Source organism: Sporisorium graminicola, chromosome SGRAM_4 (assembly GCF_005498985.1).
Source record: "Sporisorium graminicola strain CBS 10092 chromosome SGRAM_4, whole genome shotgun sequence".
NCBI classification, from domain to species: Eukaryota; Fungi; Basidiomycota; class Ustilaginomycetes; order Ustilaginales; family Ustilaginaceae; genus Sporisorium; species Sporisorium graminicola.
The window spans coordinates 75,375-102,637 of NC_043734.1; the positions used below are offsets into that span (position 1 = coordinate 75,375).

Genomic DNA, 27,263 nt, shown 5'->3' on the forward strand with positions numbered 1-27,263 from the left:
AGAGTCACATTCTCGGCATGCTGCTGCGCAGAGAGAAGCCTGGAAGATCCGTGCAAAGCTGTCTGACCTTCATCCACCTCACCATCACCATCACCTACGGCACCGTAATCAGCTTTGTTGTGCAACAGCCGACACACATTTCCACGCCTTTGCACTCAGCTTTTGCTAATATCCGTCGGGTTGCGGCCACCACGACAACGACTCCTCTTCGCCTGTTCCGATCCTTGGCCCTGAAGCCGCGTCCAGGGCCTTTCTCTGCATTCTCTCCCCTTCGTGCGGCGACGAGCAAACTCTTCAGCACCACTGTCCCTCCTCATAACAGCAACACCACCATCACCACCATGCCTCCCAAAGACGCAGCCAAGGATGCAGGCGGTCCGATCCAGCTGGAGAACACGGCAAAACGTGATTTCCTTCAAAAGCTCGAAAAGGAATCCCAAGAGTTTTGGGCGCAGCAGAACGTCTTCGATGTCAACGCTCCCACTCAGGATGACGGTCTCGTCGATATGACCCCAGACGAGGTGCGCGCAAAGTACCCAAAATGGTTCGGCACCTTCCCATACGCCTACATGAACGGTTCCCTCCATCTCGGACACGCGTTCTCCTTATCCAAGGTCGAGTTTGCTGCCGGTTACGAACGCATGCAGGGCAAGCGCGCTCTCTTCCCATGGGCCTTCCACTGCACCGGTATGCCCATCCGTGCCGCTGCCGACAAGCTGGTTCGCGAGATCGAGCTGTTTGGCGAAGACTTTTCTGGATACAAGGACCCCGCAGACGAGGCCGAGGAGGAGGCAGCACCGCAACCACCAGCGCCCACCGAAAACACCTCGAGCGCTACCAAGACCAACGCCGCCAAGGCCACCAAGGGCAAGCTCGCTGGTAAGGACACCGGTCTCAAGTACCAGTTCCAGATCATGCTCAACTCTGGTGTGCCCAAGGACGAGATCAAGAAGTTTGCCGATGCCAACTACTGGCTCAGCTACTTCCCTCCCATCGCCAAGGCTGACTGCACCGCTTTTGGCTCCAGAATCGACTGGCGACGTGCCTTCATCACCACAGACGCCAATCCGTACTATGACAGCTTTGTCCGTTGGCAGATGAACAAGCTCCGCGCCATGAACAAGATCAAGTTCGGCGAACGTTACACCATCTACTCGCCCAAGGACGGCCAGCCATGCATGGATCACGACCGATCCGACGGCGAGGGTCTCGGTCCTCAGGAGTACACCGGTCTCAAGATGGAGCTCGTCCAGTGGGGTGCTCTTGCTGCTCCGGAGCTCGACGCTAAGCTCCAGGGCAAAAACGTCTACTTTGTCGCTGCCACGCTTCGTCCCGAGACCATGTACGGCCAGACCAACTGCTACGTCGGCCCCACCATCGATTACGGCGCTTTCCAGATCAACGACACGGATGTTTACATTTGCACCGAGCGTGCAGCTCGCAATATGGCTTTCCAAGGCACCACCAAGGAGCGCGGCCAGGTCCACGCCCTCGCCACCGTCAAGGGTTCGCAGCTCATCGGTACCAAGATCAAGGCGCCCTTTGGCCTGTACCCCGAGGTCTACGTCCTGCCCATGGAGAGCGTACTCGCCACCAAGGGTACCGGTGTCGTCACTTCGGTGCCCTCGGACTCGCCCGACGATTATGCTACGCTCATGGACCTGCGCAAGAAGGCCGAATACTTCAAGATTGACCCGCAGTGGGCTGCCTTTGAGCCCATCCCCGTCATCCGCACGCCTGCCTACGGTGACATGACTGCCGAGACACTCGTCAAGCAGCTCAAGATCCAGAGCGCCAAGGACAAGAACCAGCTTGCCGAGGCCAAGGAGCTCGCCTACAAGGAAGGCTTCTACAACGGCACCATGCTTGTCGGCACCTACAAGGGTCAGCCCGTCCAGGAGGCCAAGAACAAGGTGCGCGACGAGATGATAAAGGCCAACCTCGCTTTCGCCTACGCCGAGCCCGAGGGCAAGATCATCAGCCGAAGTGCCGATGAGTGTGTCGTGGCCCTCTGCGACCAGTGGTACATGGACTACGGCGAGGAGTCGTGGAAGGCGCAGGCCAGCAAGCTCGTCGCACAGATGAACACCTTTAGCCCCGAAGTCAAGAACGCCTTTGAGGGCACCTTGGACTGGCTCAAGCAGTGGGCCTGTGCCCGTTCCTACGGTCTCGGCTCCAAGCTGCCCTGGGACCCGCAATACCTTGTCGAGTCGCTCAGTGACTCCACCATCTACATGTCGTACTATACGGTCGCCCACCACCTCCAAGGCGGTGTCCCTAACGGCAGCAAGGTCGGACCCATCGGCATCAAGGCCGAAGAGCTCACGGACGAGATCTGGGACTACATTCTCGGCGACGCTGCTTTTCCCACCGACACCACCGTGCCCAAGGAGAAGGCCGAGGTGCTGCGTCGCGAGTTCCGCTACTTCTACCCCTTCGACCTGCGTTCGTCGGGCAAGGATCTCATCCCCAACCATCTTACCTTCTGTGTCTACGTGCACTCGGCTCTCTTCCCCGAGCACCGCTGGCCCCAGGCAATCCGTGCCAATGGTCACCTCATGCTCAACGGCAAGAAGATGTCCAAGTCGACGGGCAACTCGCTCAGCCTTCGCCAGTCGGTCGAGAAGTTCGGTGCCGATGCCACGCGTCTGTCGCTCGCCGACGCCGGTGACGGTATCGAGGATGCCAACTTTGAGGAGAAGACGGCCAACGCAAACATCCTGCGTCTCCACACGCTCATCGAGTGGTGTGCCGAGGTGGTGGCGAACAAGGACAAGCTCCGTTCCGGTGCCAAGGACAGCTTCTGGGACAAGTCGTTCGAGAACCAGATCAACAACCTCACGCAGCTCACCAACGAGGCCTACGCCAAGGCGCTGTACAAGGATGCCACCAAGTTTGGCTTCTACGAGCTGCAGACCGCGCGTGACCTGTACCGTGAGGCGACTTCGGACATCGGCATGCATGTCGATCTTGTGCTCAGGTGGATCCGAACCCAGGCTCTTCTGATCACCCCGATCGCTCCTCACTTTGCCGAGCACGTCTGGCGTAACTCCCTCGGCGAGACCACCTCCATCCAGACCGCACGCTGGCCCGAGCCGTCGGCGCCTGTCGACAACTCGATCACCGAAGCGCTCGCCTACGTGTCGGGTACCGTCAAGACGGTGCGCGATGCCGAGATCCTGCTCACCAAGAAGTCCAAGGGCAAGCAGGCTGCTGCGACACCTGTCAAGTACAACGAGCGCGCACCCAAGGAGTGCCGCATGTTTGTCGCCAAGAACTTCCCCGAGTGGCAGGACAAGTGCGTCTCGGTCGTGCAGGCGCACTACGACACTGCCACGGGAAGCTTCGACGACAAGGCGATCCGCGAACAGCTCGCCAAGGACGGCATGCTCAAGGACAAGAAGGTGATGAACTTTATCGTCACGTTCAAGAAGAGAATTGCCGATTTTGGAGCCCAGACCGCCTTCAACCGTCTACTGCCCTTCAATGAGGTCGAGACGCTCCGCGCGGCTTCGGGCTACTTTAAGAAGAGCATGAACTTCCAGCAGATCACCATTTACAGCATCGAGGACGACAAGGCGCAGTACGAGGCGCTGGACGTGGACCCCAAGGTTCTCGAGACCGCCGAGCCGGGACAGCCCAGTTTCACGTTCCTGAACATCGAGGCTTGAAAGGGCTGGGTTTGTGATTGTATGCGGTTAGACTCAAAATCTCAAAGAGAGGCAATTGGCATGAATGCAAACGGTTCGACTTGGATGCGATCTGTCTATCTGTCTGTCTGTCTGTCTGTCTGTCTGTCTGTCTGTCTGTCTGTCTGTCTGTCTGTCTGTCTGTCTGTCTGTCTGTCTGTGTGTGTGTGACTGTGCTGGGTGTAGAACACGGCGGGGTGTGCAAAGCAGCATCGGGGTTGCAGTTGGAGGGATGTGCTTGGATGAGAGTGTTTGTACATGTGCGCGAGAAGCAGCTGCACGACTGCCAGCGACGGGTACAAGCGACTCTTTGCTTGCCAGGCCGACACGCACCGCGCGCTCGACCTCTGAACCCTCTTTCGGCCCTACACGTAGCAAGACAAACCGCAAACGCATCCATTACACGTGCACTATGCTACAGTATGTACAGTACAGTCCCGTCCATCATACGCACACACCAAAGCTAACGGCCGTCCTTCTTGGCGATGAACTCGAGCATGTAGGCCAGAGCGGCAGCGAGCTCCTGGCTGGCGGGGACAATCTGCTTGGGCGGGAGCAGAAATCCGTACGTGCCGCCGTCCCTCAGCTCGATGCTGTAGCTCCACTTGATCCTGCGCTTGGCGCCCTCGACGCCGTCGACCGAGTTGGTGGCGGCGTAGCTCCAGTCCACCGCATTGCCGCCTCCCGCCGCGTAGACCTGGCACACTTTGCCCGCGGTGAACTGGCGGCCGTGCTTGCGCTTGAGCGCCGACACGGCGCCGAGCGACAGCTCGAGCAGATCCTCCTCGTCCGCCACCGGGTGGTCGCACGAGAACGAAAACGGATACATCATCAGCTGCCCGTACGAATGCAGGTCGAAAAAGCCTCTGACATTGTTTCCTTCGTCCTGCAGATACGCGGCGAGCGCCCGCGTCTCTGCGGCACTGAACGCCGCAGTGCCCGCGTACATCTCCGAGCACGGACTGGCCAACGCACTCGAGGCAAAGGCGTAGTCGTAGTTGCGGTTCAGATCGACGCCTTTGCAGAACAGTCCGGAGGGGAACTTGTTGGGCTGGCGGTTTTTGCGCCACATGCGGTTCTTGTCCCACGAGTAGACGTACCCGTCCGGATTGGCGACAGGGATCACGGTGATAGTAAAGGTCGAAAGGATGGCACGGGCCTGCGAACGGGTCCATGTGGGAGTCTGTTTCTTCTTTCGGCCTTTGCGCCCGCCCTTTCGACCTTTCTTGAGCGTGGAGAGCAGAGCATCGTCAGTGGCGTTGGTGGTAGGATTGCCGAGAGCGGCGTGAAGCAGATCGGAGGCGAAGAAGAGAGAGGCGGAGGTGGAGATCCACTCGCGAGCGTGCTGGCCACCCGTGATAACGATGCCCAACTTGGCGGCATCAGAAGCTGGGACTGAGGTGGTATTGGAAGGCGGATCTGGCTGCGGCTCCGGTTCAGGTTCAGGACTGGGTTCGGTAGGCGGCGACGGCGACGGTGGTTGTGGCTCCGTTTCCAAGCCTTTCGACACCTTGAGCGCCAAGATGGCCCTTCCTTCATGCGTCGTTCCAATCTCAACCACCTTGGCATAGCCGGGATAACCCTGCTGCAACATATGCATGTAGCTCGATATCTCGTCCAAATTGTGATAGTCCTTATGCCACGCCTGGCCACGCATGGCTTGCCCTGTCCTCGCTTCATCCACTCGTTGCTGCTGCACCGACACGAGCTGCTCGAGATCGTCGATCATGGTCCTAGCGCTTATCTGCTCTGCCTCGTCCGCAAAAGGCTGCATCAAGCTCGCCATGATGTCCTCCGCCGATGTGGATGCCGACGAGCGGAAAGGGTCCTCATTGTGTGTGTCGGCGGCTAGGCGGATGTCGACGCATCCAAAACCGGAGGATTGCAAGCCACAAGCCTCGCCGAGCTGAGCAGCCCATACATCCAGCTGCAATCGATGCGCCTGCTCGAGCAGCTGCCGATGCTGAGAGCTAGTCGCAGTGCTGAATCTGACCACTTTCTGACCGGCAAAGGTGGGCGTGGAAGACGACGAGGTGGATGCAAATGTCAATCGCTGAGGCTGGTCCCGCGTTGGTAGGGTGAAAGCTGCTTGATAAGCGAGTGTGTGACTGGCCGCCAAACAGAGCGCCATTAGCCCTGCAGCCAGGGAAAGGCTGCGCATGGCTGGGTTTGAGTGAGGCAAGGTATACTTGGTGGCGGTTGCTCTGGTGGAGATGGTGGCAATGGTGGTGGTAAGGATGACCGGTGAACCAGATTGCCGGAATGTGGTCGTGTGACTCTGGCCGCTTGCAGAGAGAAGCGCTCCACACGCCACACGGCCGGGTTTGCTGACCTTGGAAATGCTCGGAAATCGGCGTTGGGAACCTCACTTTTCCTAAACAAAAGAAGAAAAAAAATGAAGTGGAATTTCGCTCTTCTGGCGCGAAACGTCAAAATGCGACTTTCCTTCTCAACTTCTCATCCTCGCCATCCTCGCCATCCTCACCACCATCATCGATCAAACATAGCGTCAAGATGGCAGACGCACAGGTCCTCACGCCGGATCAGATCCAACGCATCCTAGCTGCTCAGCAACAACAAGCTTCCACGTCCTCCTCCTCAGCCCCAACTACATCCTCACAACCACAATCGCATCGACTCAAAACCTCGTTTGCCAAAAGCCGGTCTTTCGAACCCTTCTACACGGGCGGAGCAACCGCTCTCACTCCCGATGGCGATCTCCTTTTTGCCACGCTCAACGAGCAGGTTACCGTCGTCGAGGTGGCTACGGGAAACGTCGTACAGCGCATCGAGGGCGACACCGAGGAAGTGACCGCTCTTGCCGTCACGCCGACAGGCTCGCATCTGGTTGTGGCATCGCGCTCGCTTGCACTGAGTGTCTATGCGCTTCCCGAGTGCAAGCTTGTGCGGACGATCCCGAAGAGCCATCTGAGCCAGGTCAACCTGATGTGCGTCGATCCAACGGGCACGCTGCTGGCGACGGGCGGGTCCGACGGTGTTGCCAAAGTGTGGGACATCGAGGGTGGGTTCTGTACACATGCTTTCAAGGGGCATGCTGGCGTCGTGTCGGCGCTAGCGTGGAACATGCCGCCTGCGACATCGGCACCGGCGGCTACCGCGACTACTGGCGGCAAGAAGAACAAGACCAAAGCCAAGGCTCCGGCCAACTCTCGGACGATTCAGCTGCTCACGGGTTCCGTAGATGGAAAAGTGCGTGTGTGGGACCTCAACAACCCGGCCGAACTGCATAAACCCGTCGCAACACTCGCTGGGCACGACTCGGTTGTCCGTGGCATCGCTGTCACCGACGACGGCGCTGCTGTTGTCACTGGCTCGCGCGATCGCACTCTGGTCGTCTGGCGTCTTGCAGCTGCCAAGTCTGGTGCGGCCAACGCAGCGGCTGGATGGAAGCAAGCCGAAACGCTGTCTGCCAACGAAGGAATCGAGTCGGTCGGCTTTCTCCCAGCCTCCACGTTTGGCAGCGACTCGCAGAACGTCTTCTGGACCGGCGGCTCCGACGGCGCTGTGCGACTCTGGGACGTCGCGTCGTGCACCATCATCGCGCGGGAATCAAAGAGCTTCAACGAGCACCTCGCGCTCCAAGCCAAACAACAACGCTCCAAGCGATCCCTCGCCGAAGCCCAAGACGACGGCGACGAAGAAACACGCGCCATCACCGCCGTCCACTTTGTCACCTCCTCCCCTTCTCCATGCTTGGTTTCGATCCATGCGGACCAGAACATCGTCTTCCGCTCTCTCACCGAGCAAGCGCCGCTGAAAAAGGTACGCCAGCTGATCGGGTTCAACGACGAGATTGTAGACTTGGCACTGCTGTCGACTGCGGGGGCAGAGGAGACGCATCTGGCGGTGGCGACAAACAGCCGGTCGCTGCGGATGTACACGCTGGGACGTGATGACGAGACGACGGTGGAGCTGCTGGCGGGACATACGGATATCGTGCTGTGTGTTGATCGTTCGCCGGACATGCGCTTGCTCGCGTCGGGTGCCAAGGACAAGACGACGAGGATTTGGGCTTGGGTGCCTGCATCCCGGTTGTCTTTTGCAGTGGAGGAGAAGGGGTCGGATGACGCTGGGCGGAAAGTGCCGCGCCACGCTGCTGCTGCTACTGCCGTGGACACTGCAGGTGACGGCGAGGAGGGCGAGTGGGTGTGCGTGGGCATCTGCGAAGGCCATGCGGAGTCCGTCGGCGCCATCGCTTTCGCCCGACGCCCCTCCGCTCCAGGTGCACCGTACGCACCGTTCATCGTCACCGCCTCCCAGGACCGCACGGTGAAAATTTGGGACCTCTCACCCATCAACACGCTGCTCTCCTCGACCTCCAGCATCACCCAGCCTCTGCACCTCAAAAGCCTCACCACGCAGCGCGTCCACGAAAAAGACATCAACTGCCTAGACCTCAGCCCGAACAACGCCATGCTCGCCACGGGCTCACAGGACCGCACTGCCAAGGTCTTTGCCCTCACCTTCCACCCCCGCACCGGCAGCAGCGCTGCCTCGGCGCGCCTGGCGACGCTCGCGACGCTCAAGGGCCACAAGCGCGGCATCTGGGCGTGCCGCTTCTCGCCCACCGACCTGGCGCTCGCCACGGCCTCGGGCGACAAGACGGTGCGCCTCTGGTCGCTCAAGACATTCTCATCGGTGAAATTGTTCCAGGGCCATACGAACAGCGTGCTCAAGCTGGCGTTTATTGCGGCGGGCATGCAGCTGCTGTCGTGTGCGGGCGACGGGCTGGTCAAAGTGTGGAACATCAAGGACGAGGAGTGTGCAACGACGGTGGATGCGCACGACGACAAGGTGTGGAGTCTGGCCGTGGCAAGGAGCGAGGCGTGGTTCGTGAGCGCAGCTGCCGACGGCACCGTAGCCGTGTGGAAGGACCGCACAGAGGAGGAGAAGGAGGAGAAGCGCATCGAGAAAGAGGACGAGGTCAGGATGGAACAGCAGTTCGGCAACTTGCTGACCCAGAAGGATTGGAAGAACGCCATCTCGCTCGCGCTCCAGCTGGGGCAGCCGAGGCGCTTGCTGGGCCTGTTTACGCATGTGAGCAGCAGCCGGCCCGAAGCCAGCGTCAAAGACGGTGGTCTCTTGGCCTCGGTCCTAGCCGAAGGTAGCGATGACGAGGAAGGCGGTGACGATGATGAGGTTAAGTTGATCGGCGAGGATGATGCGGCGTTGGCAGCGGTCGGGATCAAGACGCATCGTCGTCGACCCGCTGCTGCCTCTACCACTTCCCAATCCGGCAGTGGCGCAGACGAAGCGGACGCGACGTCGATTACGGGACTCGCGTCGGTCGACGCGATCATCGCCGCGCTCCCGCCCGCGCACCTCATCCAGCTGCTCATCTACATCCGGGACTGGAACACGTCCACGCGCACCTCGGCCATCGCGCAAACGCTGCTGCACGCCATCCTCTCGACACACACGGCCGCGCACCTGCTCCGCATCTTCAGCTCGTCGCTCCAGTCGCACCGTGCCGCGCTGGCCGAGCGCCTGGAGAACGAGGAGTTGGGCATTGTGGCGGTGGTGAGCGACAAGCAGAGGGCACGCGAGAGGCGGTTGCACCGCGAGAGCATCGTGGACCTGGGCACGCTCGTCGAGGGCCTGTTGCCGTATACCGAGAGGCATTGGCAGCGCGCCGACCGCACACTGATCGAGGCGAGCATGCTCGAGTACAGCGTCGAGGCCATGGATACACTGTTGGGTGTCGATGCCGACGAGGAAGAGGCGCACCAGGGCGCGTGCGACGAGACGTTTGGTGATCAGCTCGGCGATGTCCCGGATGAGAATGAGGATGAGCATGAGGAGGAGAAGGATGTTGACATGTCGGATGCCGAATCGGTCTAAGTAAGCCTTCCCGCGGTGGCTCTTGCTCGTCGCTGGTGTACCTGTATTCCTTCTGCTCGCAATCTGAACACCCTCATGAACAACGCTTACCCACGCACACACACACACACACACACACACACACACACCCACGTTACACACGCCTCTTGAAAAGGGTAAAGTCTAGGATCTCCTCAATTCGCAGGCGCGCCGAGCACCTAAGTTACTCAACCACCACGACCTTGACCGCGGACTTGCCCGCCCTCAGCAGGCACATTCTGGCGTGCACGAGATCCTCGGCGCGCACCGCTGCACCGGCGCTCTGCACCTGCACATTGTTCACATACAGCCCGCCACTCTGCAGGAGCCGCTTGGCCTCGGCCCTGCTCTTGACCAGACCAGCGGCGACCACGACCTTCGTCAGGTCGGCGCCGACGACGTGTTCGCGCGGGAGCGAAGCCAGAAGACCCTCGGCCCCGAGCGATGCGGTGTCTATCTGCGACAGGGCGTGTTTCGCCGCGGCGGGTGGGTCGTCGCTGGACGTGTGCGAGAAGAGGACTTGCGCGAGGGCTCTGCACTTGTCCGCCGCTGGGGTGCCGCGGATCAGGCGCGTCATGTGCATCGCCAGTGTCTGCTGCGCGTGCCGCAGTCTGGGTGCCTCACTGTGCACGCGCAGCACGTCGTCGATGTGCTGTGCGGGTAGGAGCGTAAGACAGCGCAGGTAGCGGACCACATCCTGGTCCGTCGTGCGCAGGAAGAACTGGTAGAAGCTCCAGTCGCTCGTCTTGTCCGCCGAGAGCCAGACGGCGTTTCCGGCGCTCTTGCCAAACTTTTCTCCCGTGTGTGTGGTCAGCAGCGGCAGCGTCAGCCCGTACGCAGGGTCGTCCGTCAACCCGGAGGGCGACAGCCGCCGGATGAGGTCAATCCCCGCAGTGATGTTGCCCAGCTGGTCTGAGCCGCCCACTTGCACCGTGCAGCCGTGCGCCGAGTGCAGCAACGAAAAGTCGTACGCTTGCAGCAGCTGGTAGGAGAATTCCGTGTAGGACATCCCGCCTGCCCCTCCGGTGGTGGATGCCGGGGTGAGGCGGGATGCGACCGAGTCGCGCGCCAGCATATGGGTTAGGCGTGCATGCCGCCCGACACCGCCCAAGAAATCGAGCAAGGAAATCCCGCTCATCCAGTCGTAGTTGTTCATCATCCGCACACCCATTCCGAGCTCCACACCCCGCTCCCCCCCGCTCCCCGCCTTCCGTTGGTACCCCTCTTCTGAACGGTACCACTGTTGCACGTTATCGAAGAACCTGCGCAACTGCGCCTTGATCGCCTCCACATTCCCCTCGAGCGTCTCCTTGTCCAGCGCATTCCGCTCCGAGCTGCGCCCACTCGGATCGCCAATACTCCCCGTGGCACCACCAACGAGCACGATCGGGTTGTGGTTGAACCGTGCAAAGTGTGCAAGGGTGAGCAAGGGCAGGAGGTTGCCCACGTGCAGGGAGTCGGCGGACGGGTCGACGCCCGAGTAGACAGTGCGCGGGCCGGTGGAGAGATGAGAGCGCAGAGCGCGCGAAGTCAGCGTTGCGACGAGTCCGCGGTGTTCGAGTTCGTCGATGAGATCTGTCGAGCATGTTGGAGAGTCTGAGGAGGAGTAGGAAGAGGTGGATGACCACCGTGACAGCGAGCACGGGCTGCGGTAGCGCGTGCGCAGCTGTTGTCCGGCTATTGGGGCATGCCGTGTGACAGCAAGCCTTGCTGCGGAAGTGGCTGTGGAGATCATTTGCCTCTGCCCTTATCGTCGTTGGAAGAGTCTGATGCGTCGAGAAGAAAAGCAAGAAGCGGCCCGACAAAAAAGAAGAAATGAGAAAAGTCACGCTGTGATTCGGATCTCGGAAGACCCTGTCTTCTCAGTCTCTTGCTCGACATGTTCGCTCAATCTCGTCCAAGTGGCACTTGTTGCACCCAACACAACCCATTGGCTTCAGAGGAAGCACGCACATGCAGATTGTCGAACGTACTGCTGATGAGGATGGCCTCTCCAAGGGCCTCTTTGATTGCAATCGAAAAAGCTAGAGCGAAAACTACAGCTCTTCTTCAAAGTCGTCGTCTGCCTTGTCCACATTGTCCCCCTTGGCCTCATCTTCGACCTCATCTTCACTCTCCATATCCTGACCCTCCAACAGAACATCAAACATACTTCCCGTGCCCTTCCTCTTCGCCGCCTGTGCGACCTTCTTCGCTCCGCCATTCACCTTCACGTTACCAAACATGCCCCCACCGATCCCCTTGCCATCGCCACCGTCATTCGCCATTGCCTCGCCCTCACCCAGCTTGTGCTCCTGGAACTGACCCACCAGCCCAGCGCCCGCGCGGTCCGCACGCTTCTTGAGCTTCTTGAGCTTGCGTCGCGAGGCGCCTGTGGAGGGGGCCATCTGCGCCAACTCCTCGGCGGAAAAGGCGAGCGAGAGTTCGGCGGTGCGCTTGGAAGTGGCAGATGCGGCTGCGGCTTTGGCGGTGAGTTTGTCCTTCCATCCATTGGTGCTGGCGGTAGCAGCATCAATAGTGGTAGCGGGAAGGTCGGAGGGAATGGCTTGCTTCTCGTCGTCGTCGTCGTCGTCAAAGTGAGGGTCCAGTCCGGGAACGCCGATCGCCCGACGTCGTGAAGCAAACGCTGCATCGTCGTCATCCGAGTCGTCGTTGTCGTCGTCCGAGTCGGAAGCCGCCATTCGAGACCGTTTGCCTAGTGTGGATCGACGTGATGTATCCGCCTCTTCCACCGGCTGTGCTGCTGTTTCGACCGCTACCACAGGCTCATGGTCGTCCTGGATCTCTTCTTCCGGCTCTTCCTCCTCAGCATATCTTGGCGCGGGAGCTTCAGGCAGCGGTAAGCTCGACTGCCCCGTCCCCACACCAAAAACCTCTGCATCCGCTTCGCCCAACAAGCCTGCCAGATCGAACGCCTCGCTAAACCCGCTCAGGATAGCAGAGCTCTGCTCGAGCTTCTTGCCTTCCTCGGCTTCGACGCCACCGATGCTCCTGGTCAAGGCATCTGCCGCACCACCGCCAGTTTGCTTGGAATGATCCGTAAGGATAGCAGAACGATGCAACGCAGGGGGATGCGTGTAGTATTTGATCCTGCCAACATTCCAGTCGTGCAGCACGCTCCTCGCAGTGCCCTCGATATCGATCTTGCCTCCCCTAGCCATCCTCCCGCGCTGCACGGCGATCCGCATCAAGAGATCCTGGGCATCACCTTCCTGGAACCACTCGAGTCCATACACCTGCATCAAGTGTTCCGACTCGACCCTGGCCATGATCGCCTCGACGGGGGTGATGGGATCCTCGACGAGCTCCACCTTGACGACATTGCGCAGCAGAGCCGATTGACGTCTGATCTGAATTTCTTCGGGGGAAAGTCCGAGCGCAGCGGCTCCAGCGGCGGATTCGTCGGAAAAGACGATACCGGGGCAATCGAGCAGGCGCACCGATTTGTCGAGCATCACGCTCTGCACCACCTTGGTGTGGCCGGGCGTGGAAGCGACACTGCAGACGCGCGCGCGTTTGAGCGAGTTGATCACACTCGATTTGCCCACGTTGGGTGCACCAAAGACGCCGACTGCGATGGAGGTCTTGAGGTTGAGACTGCGAGAGTAGTTTTTGATGAGTTGCAGTAGAGCGCCGGCACCGATGGCTTCGGACCCACCTGTGATCACGTCTGCTCCTGCAGTGTTGGTGGTGGGTTTAGAGTAGTTGACCGCGTTGGCACCCTGCGAGAGATTGGTGCGCTGCGATTGAGTCGAGGCTTTGAAGGCGAGCGTGGGGAAGTCGTGACGAAGGTATCGGAGCCATGCTTCGACATTCGACTTGGGCACGAGATCGATCTTGTTGAGGATCAAAACGATTTTTTTGCCTGCTCGAAGAAGCATTCTTTCGGTCTCGAGAGATCGGCATCCAAGCGGATCACGGGCATCGAGCACTTCGAGCAGCACATCGGCATTGTCGACCACTTTGCGCAGCTCGCGCATGTACGCCTTGATGGAACTGTCACGCTTTCCGGTCAGCGTAGGGTCCAGTTGTAGCCCTGAAGCTGCAAAGAAGGCACTTGGTCCATCCTCGTTTGCCTCATTGGCAACGTCGTGCGAGTTGGATGTCGCTGCTGCTCCGGCAATCTCGTCTCGCAATCGAGCTGCTGCGGCTGCACTGCCCTCGGCCGCATCGCCGAGCGTGGACACGTCCATATCCATTCTGGCTTGGGTTCCATTTGGTGCTACTGCTGATCCTCGTTGAGCGGCTACCTGCTGCTGCTGTATCTGTTGCTGTTGGCGAGCTTTGCCCTTGTTGATGAGGCTGGTGAACTGGTTCTTGTTGAAGACGAACCCAGCGTTGGTGGTCTGCTTGCCGACACTGTTGGAGGCACCGGAAGCATTCTTGGCGTGGGACTGGGTAGCCGAGATCTTGGTCTTCTTGCGCGCCTGTCGGTCCTCCTTCCTTTGCTGTCGACCCATGTTTACGGCTTGACGATCACGCAATGACGAGATGGTGTTGGTAGCAACAGAGCAAGAAGAACAACACTTTCTTTTTCAGCCAAATCTTGAATCTTCTCAGAATTTTTTGATTGGGTTTTTGACACTTTTCGGTGGAGGCGACTCGCATTCTGTCATGCTTAGCTCAGCAAGAAGAGCAGAGCAGTATGTGTCTATCTTCTCTCTCTCTGTCACTGTGACTGTGACTCGGCGATTTACCGCTTGATAGGACCGTCTATGACCACCAACCACCATCATAGTCTCTCTTCAATCATCCGCCTCACAATGGCGGCCACCGCCTCTTCCTCCTCTACCTCAACAGCGGCCTACCTCGCAGGGCCCTTCCCCTCTGGCCGCGCTCTGACCGAAAACGATGTCGCACCCACTGTGCCCCCCACACCCTCCGAGGAAAACTCTCCGCCCACACACCTCTACACCGACCTGCCCGCACACCTTATGCAAGCCGACAACACACCCGACTACCTCCGTCTGATCCTCAACGCCGACGTCTACGATCTGGTCAAACAGACCCCCTTGCAACCGGGTGTCAACCTCTCGGCGAAAACGGGATGTCAGGTGCTACTCAAACGAGAAGATCTCCAGCCCGTGTTCAGCTTCAAGCTACGCGGGGCGTTCAACATGATGCGCCAGCTCGATTCAGAGCAGAAGTGGAAGGGTGTCATCGCGTGTTCTGCGGGCAACCATGCGCAGGGGGTGGCAATGGCCGGTGCACACCTGAGCATTCCGTGCACCATTGTCATGCCGAAGGGCACGCCGGAGATCAAGACGGCCAACGTCAAGCGCATGGGTGCCAAAGTGGTGTTGTTTGGGCAGGACTTTGACGAGGCAAAGGCAGAGTGCACGCGCTTGTCCAAGGCGTACGGGTTGACCATCATCCCGCCCTTCGACCACCCGCGTGTCATTGCGGGGCAGGGAACCATCGGTGTCGAGATCTGCCGCCAGACCGACATGTCCAACGTCGATGCTATCTTCTGCTGCGTAGGTGGCGGCGGCCTGCTGGCCGGTGTCGCTGCATACATCAAACGCATTGCCCCTCCGCACGTCAAGGTGATTGGAGTAGAGACCTTTGACGCAGACGCACTTGCCCAGTCGCTCGAAGCCGGCCACCGCGTGCTTCTCAACGAAGTGGGGTTGTTTGCAGACGGCACAGCGGTGCGCATCGTCGGTGAAGAATGCTTCCGCATCTGCCGCCAGACGGTCGACGGCGTCGTGCGTGTTTCCAACGACGAGATCTGCGCTGCGATCAAGGACACGTTCGAAGACACACGCTCCATCCCCGAGCCTTCCGGTGCGCTCGCCATTGCGGGCATGAAGCGATACATTGCGACACACGGGTTGCAGGGGTCTGGGAAGAAGTTTGTTGCGCTTGTCTCGGGCGCAAATATGAACTTTGGCAGACTGAGGTTCGTCGCTGAACGCGCCGAGTTGGGCGAGAACAAGGAAGCTCTGCTCAGCGTTGAGATCCCAGAGCAGCCGGGTGCGTTCCTCAAGCTGCACAACCACATCAATCCGAGAATGGTCACCGAGTTTAGCTATCGCTATGGAGACAGCAAGAAGGCACAGATCTTGCTGTCGTTCATGCTCAACGGTTCCAAAGCTCCTCCTGCTGCTGCTACCCCTGCCACCGCCGAGACACAGGCGCCCGGAGCAGTACCCGTACCCGAGACCCTCTCCACGTCGAACTCGTCTGAGCTGGCCTCCTCGACCGCCTCGATCGCCGACACCACCGCGCAGCTCGCCGCATCCACGCTGGGATCCTCCTCCGAACTCGAGTCCATCCTCGCCGCACTCACCGCCGATGGGATGACGCCTATCGATCTGTCGGGGGACGAAGTGTCCAAGTCGCACCTTCGCTACCTCGTGGGCGGCAAGACGAGCGTCCCCAACGAGCGTATTTTCCGATTCGAGTTTCCTGAGCGCCCCGGTGCGCTGCGGAAGTTCTTGGTGGGCATGCAGAGCGGCTGGAACGTCTCGCTGTTCCATTACAGGAATCACGGTGCGGACATGGGGAAGATTTTGCTGGGCATCCAAGCTCCCAAGGAAGACAACGAGAAGCTGGAGACCTTCTTGAAGGAGTTGGGCTACCAGTACCACGAGGAGACCAACAACCCCGTGTTGAGGAGGTATCTGGGCCCGCCGGCTGCTGCTGCTGCTGCCGTCTAGATCGACGTTTCCACCATCCAAAAACTGGCTTGTCGAGCCAAGATCTTGCTTGTCATCGCGAACCACAACATCATCTGCTGCATAGTTTTTTCTCACTGCTCAAAATCCACACACTTTTGTGCGCACAGTGTCAGTCAAACCCCCGACAACCCGCGTGTCTGCTCGTGAGTTGTGTGATTGCGTCAAAAACCTCTTCTTTTTCTTCATTGCTATTCGATAACAATTTCTATCACCTAATTGAGACTCTGATAGCTGACCATGGCCTTGAACTTATCGCTCTGCTTGATCAACTGCGCATACCCGCCCTGCGCCTCCAACTCGCCGTTTTCGAAGAGGAAGATGACGTCGGCATCCTTGATGGTCCTCATGCGGTGCGCGATGGCCAAGATGGTGCAGTCGCCCTTGTGGCGTATGGCCGAGAGCGTCTGTTGGAATGCCTGTTCCGACTGGCTGTCCAGTGCGCTGGTGCTCTCGTCGAGCAGCAGGAGGCGCGGTTTGCGGATGAGGGCACGTGCGATCGAGAGGCGTTGCTTCTGTCCGCCACTGAGCTGCGACGACGAGATCAGTGTGTCGTAGCCCTTTTTGAAGCGCATGATCGTCTCGTGGATCCCTGCCGCTTGGCACGCTTCGACCACGAGCGAATCGGGGATCGACGTCTGCCAGGCTGTGTCTGGTTTGTAGGGGGCAAGGAGCGCTGCATCGTCGTCCGCCGCTTCCTGTTCGAGTGGCGTCAGGTGCTTACCTCGTCGGCGTCGACGAACCGTGGAGGCCGAGGTGGCGCGTGCAAGGTCAGGGCGCAGGCCGAGGAGGACGTTGAACCGCACAGTGCCGTAGAAGATGACAGGTTCTTGCGGTACGATGGCGATGTCTCGACGAAGAATGTGGTCCGGTGTACGGTCGGTGCGGAGGCCGTCGACGGTAACGGTGCCTGAAGCAGGGGTGTAAAAGTTCTCGATGAGCGACATGGCTGTAGTCTTTCCTGAGCCTGATTGGCCCACAAAGGCTGCAAAGCATCCACCGGGGATGCGAAGCGAAACATCCTTGAGCGCCGGGTCATCTCGTGTGGGGTATGTAAACGAGACATGGTCAAACTCGATCGTCGACGGTCCCTTCTTCTCCACAGCATCTGCCGACCCAGCAACACCACTGGTCTCAACATCGTCTTTAGCCTCCGCAGCAGCAAGAATGTCATCTCGTCCACGACGGAACAGACCCGCGCCACCACCACCACCACCACCACCACCACTTCGCTTCGCAGCCTTCGCTTCGGCCCTCTCGCGCTCGATCAGCTTCTGCCGCTCCACCGCCTTGGGCCTCTGATCCATCAACCGGAAAAAGTTGGCAGCGGACACGTGCGCCTTGGAGAAATCCGGTGCAAACGCCAACAGCTGTCCACTGGCCTGTGCCGAGAACAGCAGCGCTGGCAGCACGATGAAGAACGCCGTCTGCGAGTATCTCCCTTCGGCAATGTTCTGGCTACCCCACCAGTACGCAAATGCATAGATAAAGTAACTGATGCTGAGCGCCAGGGCCAAGAACACGTTGCCGAACAGGAAGTGCCGCATGCTCTCGCGGTAGGGATTCTCCAAGGATCTCTCGAACTTGCGCATCACGTCTTCCTCCCGGCCTAAGCTGGCAACAGTCTTGATGCACTGCACCGCTTCGATGGCGAGCGAGTTCGACTTGACGTAAGCCGTTTCGTGGCGTTTCTGGAAATCCGCCAGCACCTTCAGGCGCAGATAACCAGCGGCGAGGATGATGGGCACCAGCGCGAGAATGACGATCGCAATCCGCCATGCGATGGCCATCGACACGGAAATCCCGGCGATGAGGTTGACAAAGATGCAGAAGATCGTGCCGATCACTGTGCCCGTCACGCCGCCGAGATTGTTGGCGTCATTGGAAAGCGAGGCAATCATCGAAGCTGGGTTCTTGTCCTGTGCTTCGTACCACGTGAGACGCTGATCCATCATCGTGTCGAACGAGACGCGACGCAGACGGAAGAGCAAGCGCTCGGCGACGAGGCCCCACACGAGACCGTTGATCGAGTACGCAAAGAACTGGATAAGCGCGAGGATGAAGAAGTAGAGACCGAACTGTCGGCCCGACGCACGGACGCCGTCGGGACTACGGCATTGCGGGTTGAGCGCTTCGATGACGTGACCGAAGAGCACAGCTTCGCCCGAGTACGAGCCGCCCATGATCGTGCTGGTGAACAGGCCGAGCAGGATGTACGGCCATTCGCGACGTAGCATCCACAGGATACGCTTGAAGATCACGCGCGGTGGATAGCGTCGAGCGGCTTGTTCGCTTGGAACCTCAGTCGCCTCCTTTTCGGTTTGTTCGTGGTCATCATTGCCATGCGCATGAGCTCCGGCAAGATCAGCACGACTCTTGCTGTTGGCAGCATCTTCGACACTGTTCCGGTGCAACGTGGACTGGTTCGAATCCCGAGAGGGCGACGCCGACTGTTCGGGACCGGTCAGACCGACAGCCGGAGGTCCTTCCATCTCGTCTCCTTCGACAACATCGTCCATCCTACGTCGACCCCTTCGCTGTCGTTCCTGCTGCTGCTGGGCCGATCCGTCCGCCGTCTCGCTCTGTTCCTCCTCAACCTCCTCTCCTTGCTCATCGCTCGACGATACTTCACCATCATCAGCAGCATGCGAAGCACCAGTATCCTGAGCAACAGCCAGCTTGTAGTAATAACCTCTCTGTGCCAGCAACTCTTTGTGCGTCCCCTGCTCCAACACTTTACCAGCACCCATGACAATGATTTGGTCGTAGTTGCGGATTGTCGCCAGCCTATGCGCAATAGCAACAGTCGTAACGCCTTCCGAGATGCTATCAAGCGCTTTCGCCACCGCATGCTCCGAGTGGGAATCCAGCGCGGCCGTAGCTTCATCAAGGATAAGCAGCTTAGGCTGCTTGACGATGGCCCGCGCAATCGAGATCCTCTGCTTCTGACCGCCGCTGAGCTTTCCACCGGCCTCGCCGACTTGCGTGTCATAGCCCTGGGGCAGCTTTTCGATGAACGAGTGCGCGCCGGCGAGTTGAGCTGCGCGTGTGCAGAGCTTCTTGATCTCTTCGAGCTGTTCGAGCTGTTCCGGTGTTGTGAGCACCTGGTTGAGGTCGGTGCCTGTTTTCTCCTGGCCGACTTGCGAGAAGGCGAGGACGGTCGAGTGCAGGTGTGCGTGCGCAGGCGAGCCCACCAGTCCGTGTGCGATCGACTGCATGATAGAGCAATCGAACAGCACCGGCTCTTGCCCAACAACTCCGATTTGAGAGCGAAGCCAACGCACATTGTAGTCGCGCAGATCGACACCATTGAGCGTGACGCGGCCCGAAGTGGGGTCGTAGAACCGTTGCAGCAGCGAGGCCACCGTCGACTTGCCCGATCCTGACAGACCCACGAGGGCCACACGATGGCCTGCGGCCACCGAGATGCTCAGCCCCTGCAACGCCTTCTCGTCCGGTCGAGCCGGATAGCTGAACTCGACGTCCGACAGCTCCACCGCAATTTCCTTGACGTCGCCCGGCTGAGGCGTAATACCTTGCTGTGTGTCTGTACCGTCGATGGGCGACCTCTTGTCGATCGTTTCACGCAACGCCTGCCCTGCACCACTGGCCGCCGAGAATGTCTGCAGATAGGGCGCGATCTGACCCACGATGAACGACGCATCCAGCAGCAAGAAGATGACGGTGTACACCGAGCCCACCGTGCTGGGGTTGCCAGACGAAGCGATCAGATTCGAACCCGAGAAGAAAGCCAGCGCGTTGGCCGAGTAGCCGACAAAGAACAAGCTGCCGAGCACGCCTGCCGCCGCGAGCGCCTTGAGCGTGCCCTGCTTCCTCGCGAGCTCCAGATGGCTCTGGTAGATGTTGGACAGTCTCGGCTGCGAGCCAAACGCCTGTACGACGGGCAAGTTGTTCAACGCCTCAGCCGCCAAGCTCGACGCATGCGACAAGTGCGTCGACGTGTTCTTCTGCGCTTTGGCCACAAACCTCGAGCCCAACACGCTGACAAGAGCGAAAGCGGGCAATAACGACACCAACTGCCCCGCCAACTTGGGCAGTTTGATGAACGCCACAATGTAACTCGTGACAAAGTAAGAGAGACTCGAGATGAGGATGCCCATCTTCTCGCTCGTGCCGTTCTGGATGGTCAACAGATCTGCGGAGAGCCGCGTACCCACCTCACCGGGCTGAAGCGTATCGAAGAACGTCATGTCCTGACGAAGCACGGAGCCGAGGTAGCGCCGGCGCATCTTGCGGACAAGTCGCTCGCCGAGATTGGACCAGCAAGTGGTGTACGTCCAGATGAGGAAGAAGTTGACCGCGGCAATGATGGCGATCTTTTCGACCTTGTCGTCGACGGAGGAGAGGAAGGCGGAAGTGTTGGTTGGTCGACCGCCGCCGGTGTTGCAGCCAGCAGAGTTGAAGCCGTCGATGAGCTGGCCGAAGAGGATACCGATGAGGGGCAGGGGAACACCGGAGCCAATGGCGGCGATGATGCCGATGACGAGGAGCGTGATGTCGGTGCGGTCGGCGGCTTTGTAGAGGGCAAAGTAGTTGGACGAGAGGCGGATGTTGGTAATGGCGGATTGGGCGCGTTCTTTGACGGAAGGCTTGGGTTTCGACTCTTTGTCTTTGCCTTGTTCATCATCGTCGTCATCACCGTCGTCGCCGTCGTTGGCATTGACGCCGAGGTCATCATCGCCCTCACCTTCCATCGAAGCTCGCTCAAGAGACTGAGCATCAGTGGTGACTCTTTCAGAATCTCTTGTGCGGTGACGCTGCAACGCTGTGCTTGGCAGATCGGCATCATCGACCGAGTGACTTGTGTAGGCCCTCGGCCTGCCACTTGTCAAAGGGACCGCCGCCACCTGTCCAGTCTGCTGCTTGGAGCGTTTCACACCCTCTTGTCCCGGCGTCATGGTCAACGACCGCCTTGGCGCACGAGGCGAGTCCCATGGCTGCACGGTATTCTCAAAATCGCCCGCGTGTAGCCTGCCATCCGCTGAAGTCCTCGCCTCACCAGGCGCATGGTTGCCGGTGGGAGCCAAGACACCAGGGTGCGGGAAGCTTGTGCCTGGGATACCTGAGTCGGCAAAGAAGCTGTAGTTGGCCCTCTGCGCCCAACCCACGGGGTCGTCAGAACGGCTGTTGGAGCGCTGACGTCCTTGAGCTGATCCAGGGCGACGCGACTGCGTCTGATCCCAGGGTTGGGGGCTGCGCATGTTGAGCATCATCTTGGTGGTGGGTGCGGGTGGACCTGGGTGGGCATGGCGAGGTCGGACATTGTAGCTGCCTCGTCCGCCGAAGCTGCCATACTCGACGGGGCCGCCTGCCGAGTTGGAGCGCTTCCGTGAGGTGGTGACCGGCTTTTTGGCATCTGTAGCGTCGAGAGAGGATTGACTCTGTTCACCGAGTACGGTAGAGGCCGAGGACGACGTGGACCGCCTGATTGAGGAAGGAGGGCTAGCAGCAGTGACAGCCGAAGCCGCAGCATCTGGCTGATTAATGCTGCTGCTGCTGGAAACCATGTCGAGCGGTTGTCGCTGGTTTGATTGAGAAGCAGGCGGGGAGCTGCGTTCTTTTTCAATAAGAGCCTCCCATTCGAGGCGATGGAAGTAGTCTTGGTGGTCGTCGAAAGAGTAACGTGCGGTGGGAGTGCGCGGATCTTTGTCGAGTTGAGAAAGGAAGCTGGCTGAGAGAGAGGAAGGTTCTTGGTCGTCGTCCGAATCGTCTACGGTGAGCGGGCTGTCTTTTGAGGTTGCTGTCTTTAGAGGCGTACGAACACTGCTAGCTTGGCCGTCAAAATCAGCCTTGGAAGCAGTGTTGGGCGTCTTTGGTGACGCAGAAGAAGCAGAAAGGTGTTCGGAGCGACGGGGTTGAGGATCGGTCGTAAGCGGAGGCGATCCAGAAGGACGGGTGCTGGAAGAGGAGGAAGACGTGTGCGCGTCAGACGGATTCGCTGCCAAGTCGTCAGCACGCCCCGGGTACGCAGCGGACTGCGAAGAAGCAATGTGCGATGCCGGATCCCTGGGCACGATTGTCGGAGCGGGATGTGCTGAATGACCGTCGACAGAAGCGTAGTCGGTGGAATTCATGCAGGGTCCTGCTGAAGGTTGTCGAGAACGTTGGTGCTCTTCTGACGCTTCGCGGCCGCTTGCGACGAAGTCTCGAGCTATGACAGCGGAGGCAGACTGCCGAGCCGCTGTACCCTCACCATCGCCATCGCCGTCGTTGGTGCGAGTCGGACTGGATGCTCGGCCCGAGGAGCGAGGCGATGTTGGTCTTGACAAATTGTGGTCTCCATCGCCGCCGTCGGCGTGGACGTGTGAAGACGGGTGGAACGTCATAGCTTGATGCGCGATTAGCAAACGCAGCGAATTTGCGCAAATATTCGAAATGAAAGACGACGGGGAATTTTTAAAGTTCCGACGACCTCGTCAAGCAATGCCGTGGGATGGGCTGATGCTCTTTTTCGACGATCGCTTCGAATGGCGGATAGCTGCGAACGATGATGTCCTTGGCGTTTTGAACGTCGGCTATGCAGAGATGTCTGTGCGACGCTGCTGATCTGTCCTTGATCGGGACTCGTGTGAAGCCTACGATCGGGAACGGGCCGATTTGAAGGTGCTGCGAGTGTCTGTTGAGGAGATTAGTGGGTAGCGAGTCGGACAGAGCCAACGCTTTTGAAAGGTGACTGCAGTAATTGGAGGGGAGCAAAGATGGTCGGAATGTCAGTCAACATTGTTCAGTCAACATTGTTCAAGTTCGCGAGCAACGAGAAAGGCCTGCAAGAGTGATCCGTGCGGTTGGAGTGTGAGTCCAAGAACGCAGAGGTTCGTGACGACAGAAGGAGCGTATGGACGATGAAGAGATGGCCTCAAGTTCGAGCAGCAGGAGGGTAGGGCTCCAAGCTGGATCGTGAACAGGGTCCTCCATGTGATCGAAGTATGTGCTGAACGTCGATCCCGTTACCAACTTGGATGCTGTTGCGACTTGACACCATCCTCCGTTGCGATCTGGACGAAGGACACACTTACCGATTGTGATGGGCCGGCGAGACGAGACGACGAAATCCAGCGTTGATTGCAGGATGTCTCTAAGAAGGGTCCCTATTGCCAATCGTGAGCCTCGTTGATGCCGTAGTCGTGTATCGAGCGTTGCGGAGACCTTTCGTCCTTCGAGATCGCGACGCAGTGGGTCGCTTTAGTTGCTGCTTCGATGTTCGACCGCGATCCAAACTGGTCCTTTTGTTATCGGACCTCGAGAGGGATGATGATGGTAGAAAAGCAAACCTGCCGACAAGTTCATCAACCCCAAACAAAGCGAACTCAAGGGCCCAAGCAAACCACACGGAAGCAATCGAAGAAACTATACAATCCCCCTCGGTTCGGCTGCTCCGAATGTGTCGCTCCAAAACGGAAGCCATCCGACGCACAGTGCATTGCGAGCCACAACCAACTTTGAAGAAAAGAATAGAAGCTTTGTTTCTCCTTAACGAAACACAGAGCCTGTGCTGCTCTGCACCGACAGAAGTTTGAGTCAGGTCCTTCATGCAGACTGTCTCTCTGCTAAGCGAGGGACTAAGAAGACGAAAAAAAATTATCAGATCACACCAATGAGACCCAAGACTTGCGCCCTCGGAGCCGGTCCATCCGATTGGCGGTTGCGCTCTCTCGCTGACCGTGTGCGTGAACAAATCGCATGATTGTTCTTGCCGAATCCGCCGCGCTCTTGGCAGCAGCAGCAACACATAAACACAATAGCAGCCTAGCTTCCGCATGACTACAACATTTTCCTGCCATTGACGTCGACAACTTTCCCACGCTGATCCAAACCCGCATCGCAATTCTCACCCTCGTCTCGCCTTCGTTCATCTGCCGTACTCTCTAAGTTGCGACCTCGCCATAACCTCGCTTGACCTCGAAAATTTCCACTGCCGACATGCTAATTTCTCTTGGCAAGCTTGTCCTCAGACGGAGCTTGAAACCATCGAACGAATTATCAGATGTAGAAGAAAGATTTTCACCTTCCGCTCTGTGCCAGTGCATCTCGCCCGAAACACTTGGCACAGCGTTGAGCTTTTATCAGATTAGCAGCATCTCTGCGCCAAGAAAACATCTCGTGTTCTCCTCGGTACTCGCAAGGTTCCTGGTCTCAGCTGACTCTGCGTGTCGCCTTCCTCTCCTTCACCGTCGGCTTTTGCGCTGGAGGGTCGGCCTCGAGCAGAAGCACAGAGTTCCTGTCCCCTTCCACCCCGCCACGCGCCAGTAACCGCAACCAGTCGTCGCCAACTTCGGATTTCAGCGCTTCGATGCGCCGACGAAAAGCGTCGGAACGCGTATTGTTGCTGCTGGCCGATTCCGTCTGAGTCGACGTGGCAGGTTGTGATGCTTCTTCCTCCATCACGCCTCCCAGTGTCGCAGCAGACGTCTCGGGGGTAGCCAAATCCGGATCGTATAGACTCGTCGTGACGCGGCTCCTCCTGGCCAGAGCTGCTGCAGATCCTGTGCGCGGTCGTGCGATGCGTTGTCTAGCCAACACTGCCGGTTGCACATCGGGCTGTGCGGCCTCAACCGCTTTACCAGCCTCCTCGTTCTTCGCCGTCGTCGGTGCAGTGGCTGCATTCGAAGACGTCGCGAAAAGGTCGGACGCCAACGGCCGTGCTGCTGTTTTGCGCCCCAGTGTGCTCGAATCCATAGGGTTGCGCCGCGAAGTAAATGTCCGTACTTGTCCCGCTCGAGTTGCACCCTCCTTCTCCGGCGAAGTTAAACCAGGTGGGAGAGCAAAGAGCATCGTGCCGTGTGCTCCTGCGTACACGTCAGCTCCTGCCTTGCCCTTCTGAGCAGGCCGAGTTGGACTTTGTTGCCCGCCCCCGTCCGCCTGAGCACTACCACCGTCTCTCACTTGAGAAGTGAGTGCCTCGGGGCTCTCCATCGCAGCACTGCTGTTCCCCGCCAAAGCCGCCTGCTTGATCCGATCTGATTCCGTCAACGTCCGTTGACGCGGCTTCTGCGGCGAAGTGTCCAGCTCGACCACGCGCTGATTTCTACGTTTCGCATTCACCTGCTGAGCGCTGTTATTCGCAACACCACCGCTCTGAGCACGCGCGCCATCGCGGTTACGTGAAGGAGACTGTGACCTCGCGTCGGATGCTCCTGCCTCACCGCCTGGCTGCAGCAACTCGCTGCCCCTGTCCCTCGCGTTGTCCTCCTTTGCCGAACGAGGTGGAGCACGGTGGCGTACATTCCTGACGACGGTTGTTGTGCGGCTGGAGGTAGCGACATCCTTGGCGAGTTGTGCTTCGTTCTCCTCCCCGACCTCTTCCTTTGCTACCTTCTTACCAGCCCTTGTCGCGCCACTGGCCGCCTCCGTGTCCAGTCTACTTTCCCTCGCATCCGCCTGAGAAAACAGCTTCGCCGCGTTCGGCACACGCTCAGCAACCCTCTGCCTCTCGAAGAACCCTGCCGCCTCGCCATCCAACAGCACCGAGCGCCCCTCCTGCGCAAACTCGGCAAAGCACTCGACCCGATAATCCAACAGCTCCTCCTCAAGCGGGTTCTCCTTGACCCACACCTCAGCAATTCCGGCTAGCGGCGCCAGCCTGCCCACCTCGCCGGCTTCGTAGATCGCATTCCCGCGCAGATCGATGCGCTGCAGTGTGTAGAGCCGTTCGACGCCACACAGACTCTCGAGCCGGTTCTTGGCCAAGTTGAGCACACGGATGGCGGGGAGAGCGTCGTAGATGCCTAGCACCGAGTCAATCAGGTTGTCCGAGATGTTGAGTGAAGTTAGGGCGGGTAGCTGCGAAAGCGCAGGTGGGACCACGTTGAGTAAGTTCGACGACAGGTCGAGGTTGGTGAGGCCCGAAAGGCAGAGTAAAGGTTCGGCGGGGATGAATGTGAGGTTGTTGGACGACAGGTTGAGGTAGCGCAGGAAGTGCCATGCCAGCGAAGGCAGGTCTTGCGGTAACGTCGGGATGGTCTCTTTGGGTGCCGCTGCTGCTGCTTGTGTCACGTCCTCTTCAACGTCTGTGTTGGAAGCCGAATGATTGTCGCCTGCGTCCGTCGGTGGAGCTCGCCGCAACCGCCCCATGTCGACCTTTTCTCCCCGTCTGCGCTTCGCATCCAGCAGGACAAGATCCACCAAGAGAACCGTAAGATCCTCAATATTGCTCTTCTTGCACGTCAAGCTGCGCAGCTGGATGCACACCCTGTCCCAGCCAAGCAATGTGCGCGGATCCACATCGTCCAGCTCCAGCATCTGTAAGTTTTTGAACACGTCCAGTGGCACCGCCGACTGGCCAGGACAGTCCTCGAAGTCTTGAATAAGCTTGCGCGCCGGGATGGGCCCGAGTCGCAAGCTGGGTATCTTAGTAAAGCACGAGTAGATGTACTTGACGTCTCTCGACGGGTCCGGTCTGCTACTGGCCGTGCCGAACCACGAGAGTGACGAGCTGAAGGACGAAGAGACGACGCTCATGCGACTGCGCATTGAGCTGATCGACATGGTATCGTCGCGACTCTTGTCGGTAGCGGTGGCAGCGACATATGAAAAGTACGAAGTAGGTCGTGCTGCACCGGGCACCTTGATGTCAAGCGATCCCACAGGTAGACCGAGTGCTTCGAAGCGAATGAGTAAATAGTACAAATTGTGTGGGTTTTGTCGCAGCAGCATGGGGCGAGCGGTGAGCGAGGCGGAGCCGTTAGCAGGAGCGCTGGCGGCAGTGCCGAGGGTAACGACGTTCCAGAACGTGGACGACAGTGTCGAAGGCGGCGCATCGCGACCTATCTTTGCAGCTGCAGCGTTTCGCTTGGCTGCAGTCGTCGAAGCGGCGAGATCACCAAGCTTGGCTTCGTGAACACGTAGCCACCTGGCGTACTCGCCGATCCATTGGTCGCCTGGTATTGAGTCCATTGTCGAGAGGGTCAGCTGCCAGCTTGGATGGATGGAACGTTTGCTGAATTGAGGCGACTGTGGTGTTAGATGTGTGCAGAAAGCGCCGACACAGTCGGGA

The 27,263-nt window shown here is 59.0% G+C and overlaps 8 protein-coding genes across 8 annotated transcripts; 3 read left to right on the forward strand and 5 right to left on the reverse strand.

Moving 5' to 3' along the window:
- Positions 1–341: 341 nt before the first annotated feature.
- On the forward strand, positions 342–3,671 carry EX895_004505 (uncharacterized protein; the record flags this gene model as incomplete). Its single annotated transcript, XM_029885099.1, has 1 exon — positions 342–3,671. The coding sequence occupies one exon, from the start codon at positions 342–344 to the stop codon at positions 3,669–3,671; it is 3,330 nt and encodes a 1,109-aa protein (XP_029738341.1).
- Positions 3,672–4,152: 481 nt separating this feature from the next.
- Positions 4,153–5,850, reverse strand: EX895_004506 (uncharacterized protein; the record flags this gene model as incomplete). Its single annotated transcript, XM_029885100.1, has 1 exon — positions 4,153–5,850. One exon carries the CDS (start codon positions 5,848–5,850, stop codon positions 4,153–4,155), a length of 1,698 nt encoding a protein of 565 aa, XP_029738342.1.
- Positions 5,851–6,203: 353 nt separating this feature from the next.
- Positions 6,204–9,551, forward strand: EX895_004507 (uncharacterized protein; the record flags this gene model as incomplete). Its single annotated transcript, XM_029885101.1, has 1 exon — positions 6,204–9,551. The coding sequence occupies one exon, from the start codon at positions 6,204–6,206 to the stop codon at positions 9,549–9,551; it is 3,348 nt and encodes a 1,115-aa protein (XP_029738343.1).
- Positions 9,552–9,753: 202 nt separating this feature from the next.
- Positions 9,754–11,304, reverse strand: EX895_004508 (uncharacterized protein; the record flags this gene model as incomplete). The annotated part of the gene is made up of 1 exon (XM_029885102.1): positions 9,754–11,304. The coding sequence occupies one exon, from the start codon at positions 11,302–11,304 to the stop codon at positions 9,754–9,756; it is 1,551 nt and encodes a 516-aa protein (XP_029738344.1).
- A 301-nt stretch (positions 11,305–11,605) lies between these two features.
- On the reverse strand, positions 11,606–14,029 carry EX895_004509 (uncharacterized protein; the record flags this gene model as incomplete). Its single annotated transcript, XM_029885103.1, has 1 exon — positions 11,606–14,029. One exon carries the CDS (start codon positions 14,027–14,029, stop codon positions 11,606–11,608), a length of 2,424 nt encoding a protein of 807 aa, XP_029738345.1.
- Positions 14,030–14,332: 303 nt separating this feature from the next.
- EX895_004510 (uncharacterized protein) lies at positions 14,333–16,231 on the forward strand (the record flags this gene model as incomplete). Its single annotated transcript, XM_029885104.1, has 1 exon — positions 14,333–16,231. One exon carries the CDS (start codon positions 14,333–14,335, stop codon positions 16,229–16,231), a length of 1,899 nt encoding a protein of 632 aa, XP_029738346.1.
- A 233-nt stretch (positions 16,232–16,464) lies between these two features.
- Positions 16,465–22,596, reverse strand: EX895_004511 (uncharacterized protein; the record flags this gene model as incomplete). Its single annotated transcript, XM_029885105.1, has 1 exon — positions 16,465–22,596. One exon carries the CDS (start codon positions 22,594–22,596, stop codon positions 16,465–16,467), a length of 6,132 nt encoding a protein of 2,043 aa, XP_029738347.1.
- Positions 22,597–24,403: 1,807 nt separating this feature from the next.
- EX895_004512 (uncharacterized protein) lies at positions 24,404–27,163 on the reverse strand (the record flags this gene model as incomplete). Its single annotated transcript, XM_029885106.1, has 1 exon — positions 24,404–27,163. The coding sequence occupies one exon, from the start codon at positions 27,161–27,163 to the stop codon at positions 24,404–24,406; it is 2,760 nt and encodes a 919-aa protein (XP_029738348.1).
- Positions 27,164–27,263: the final 100 nt, after the last annotated feature.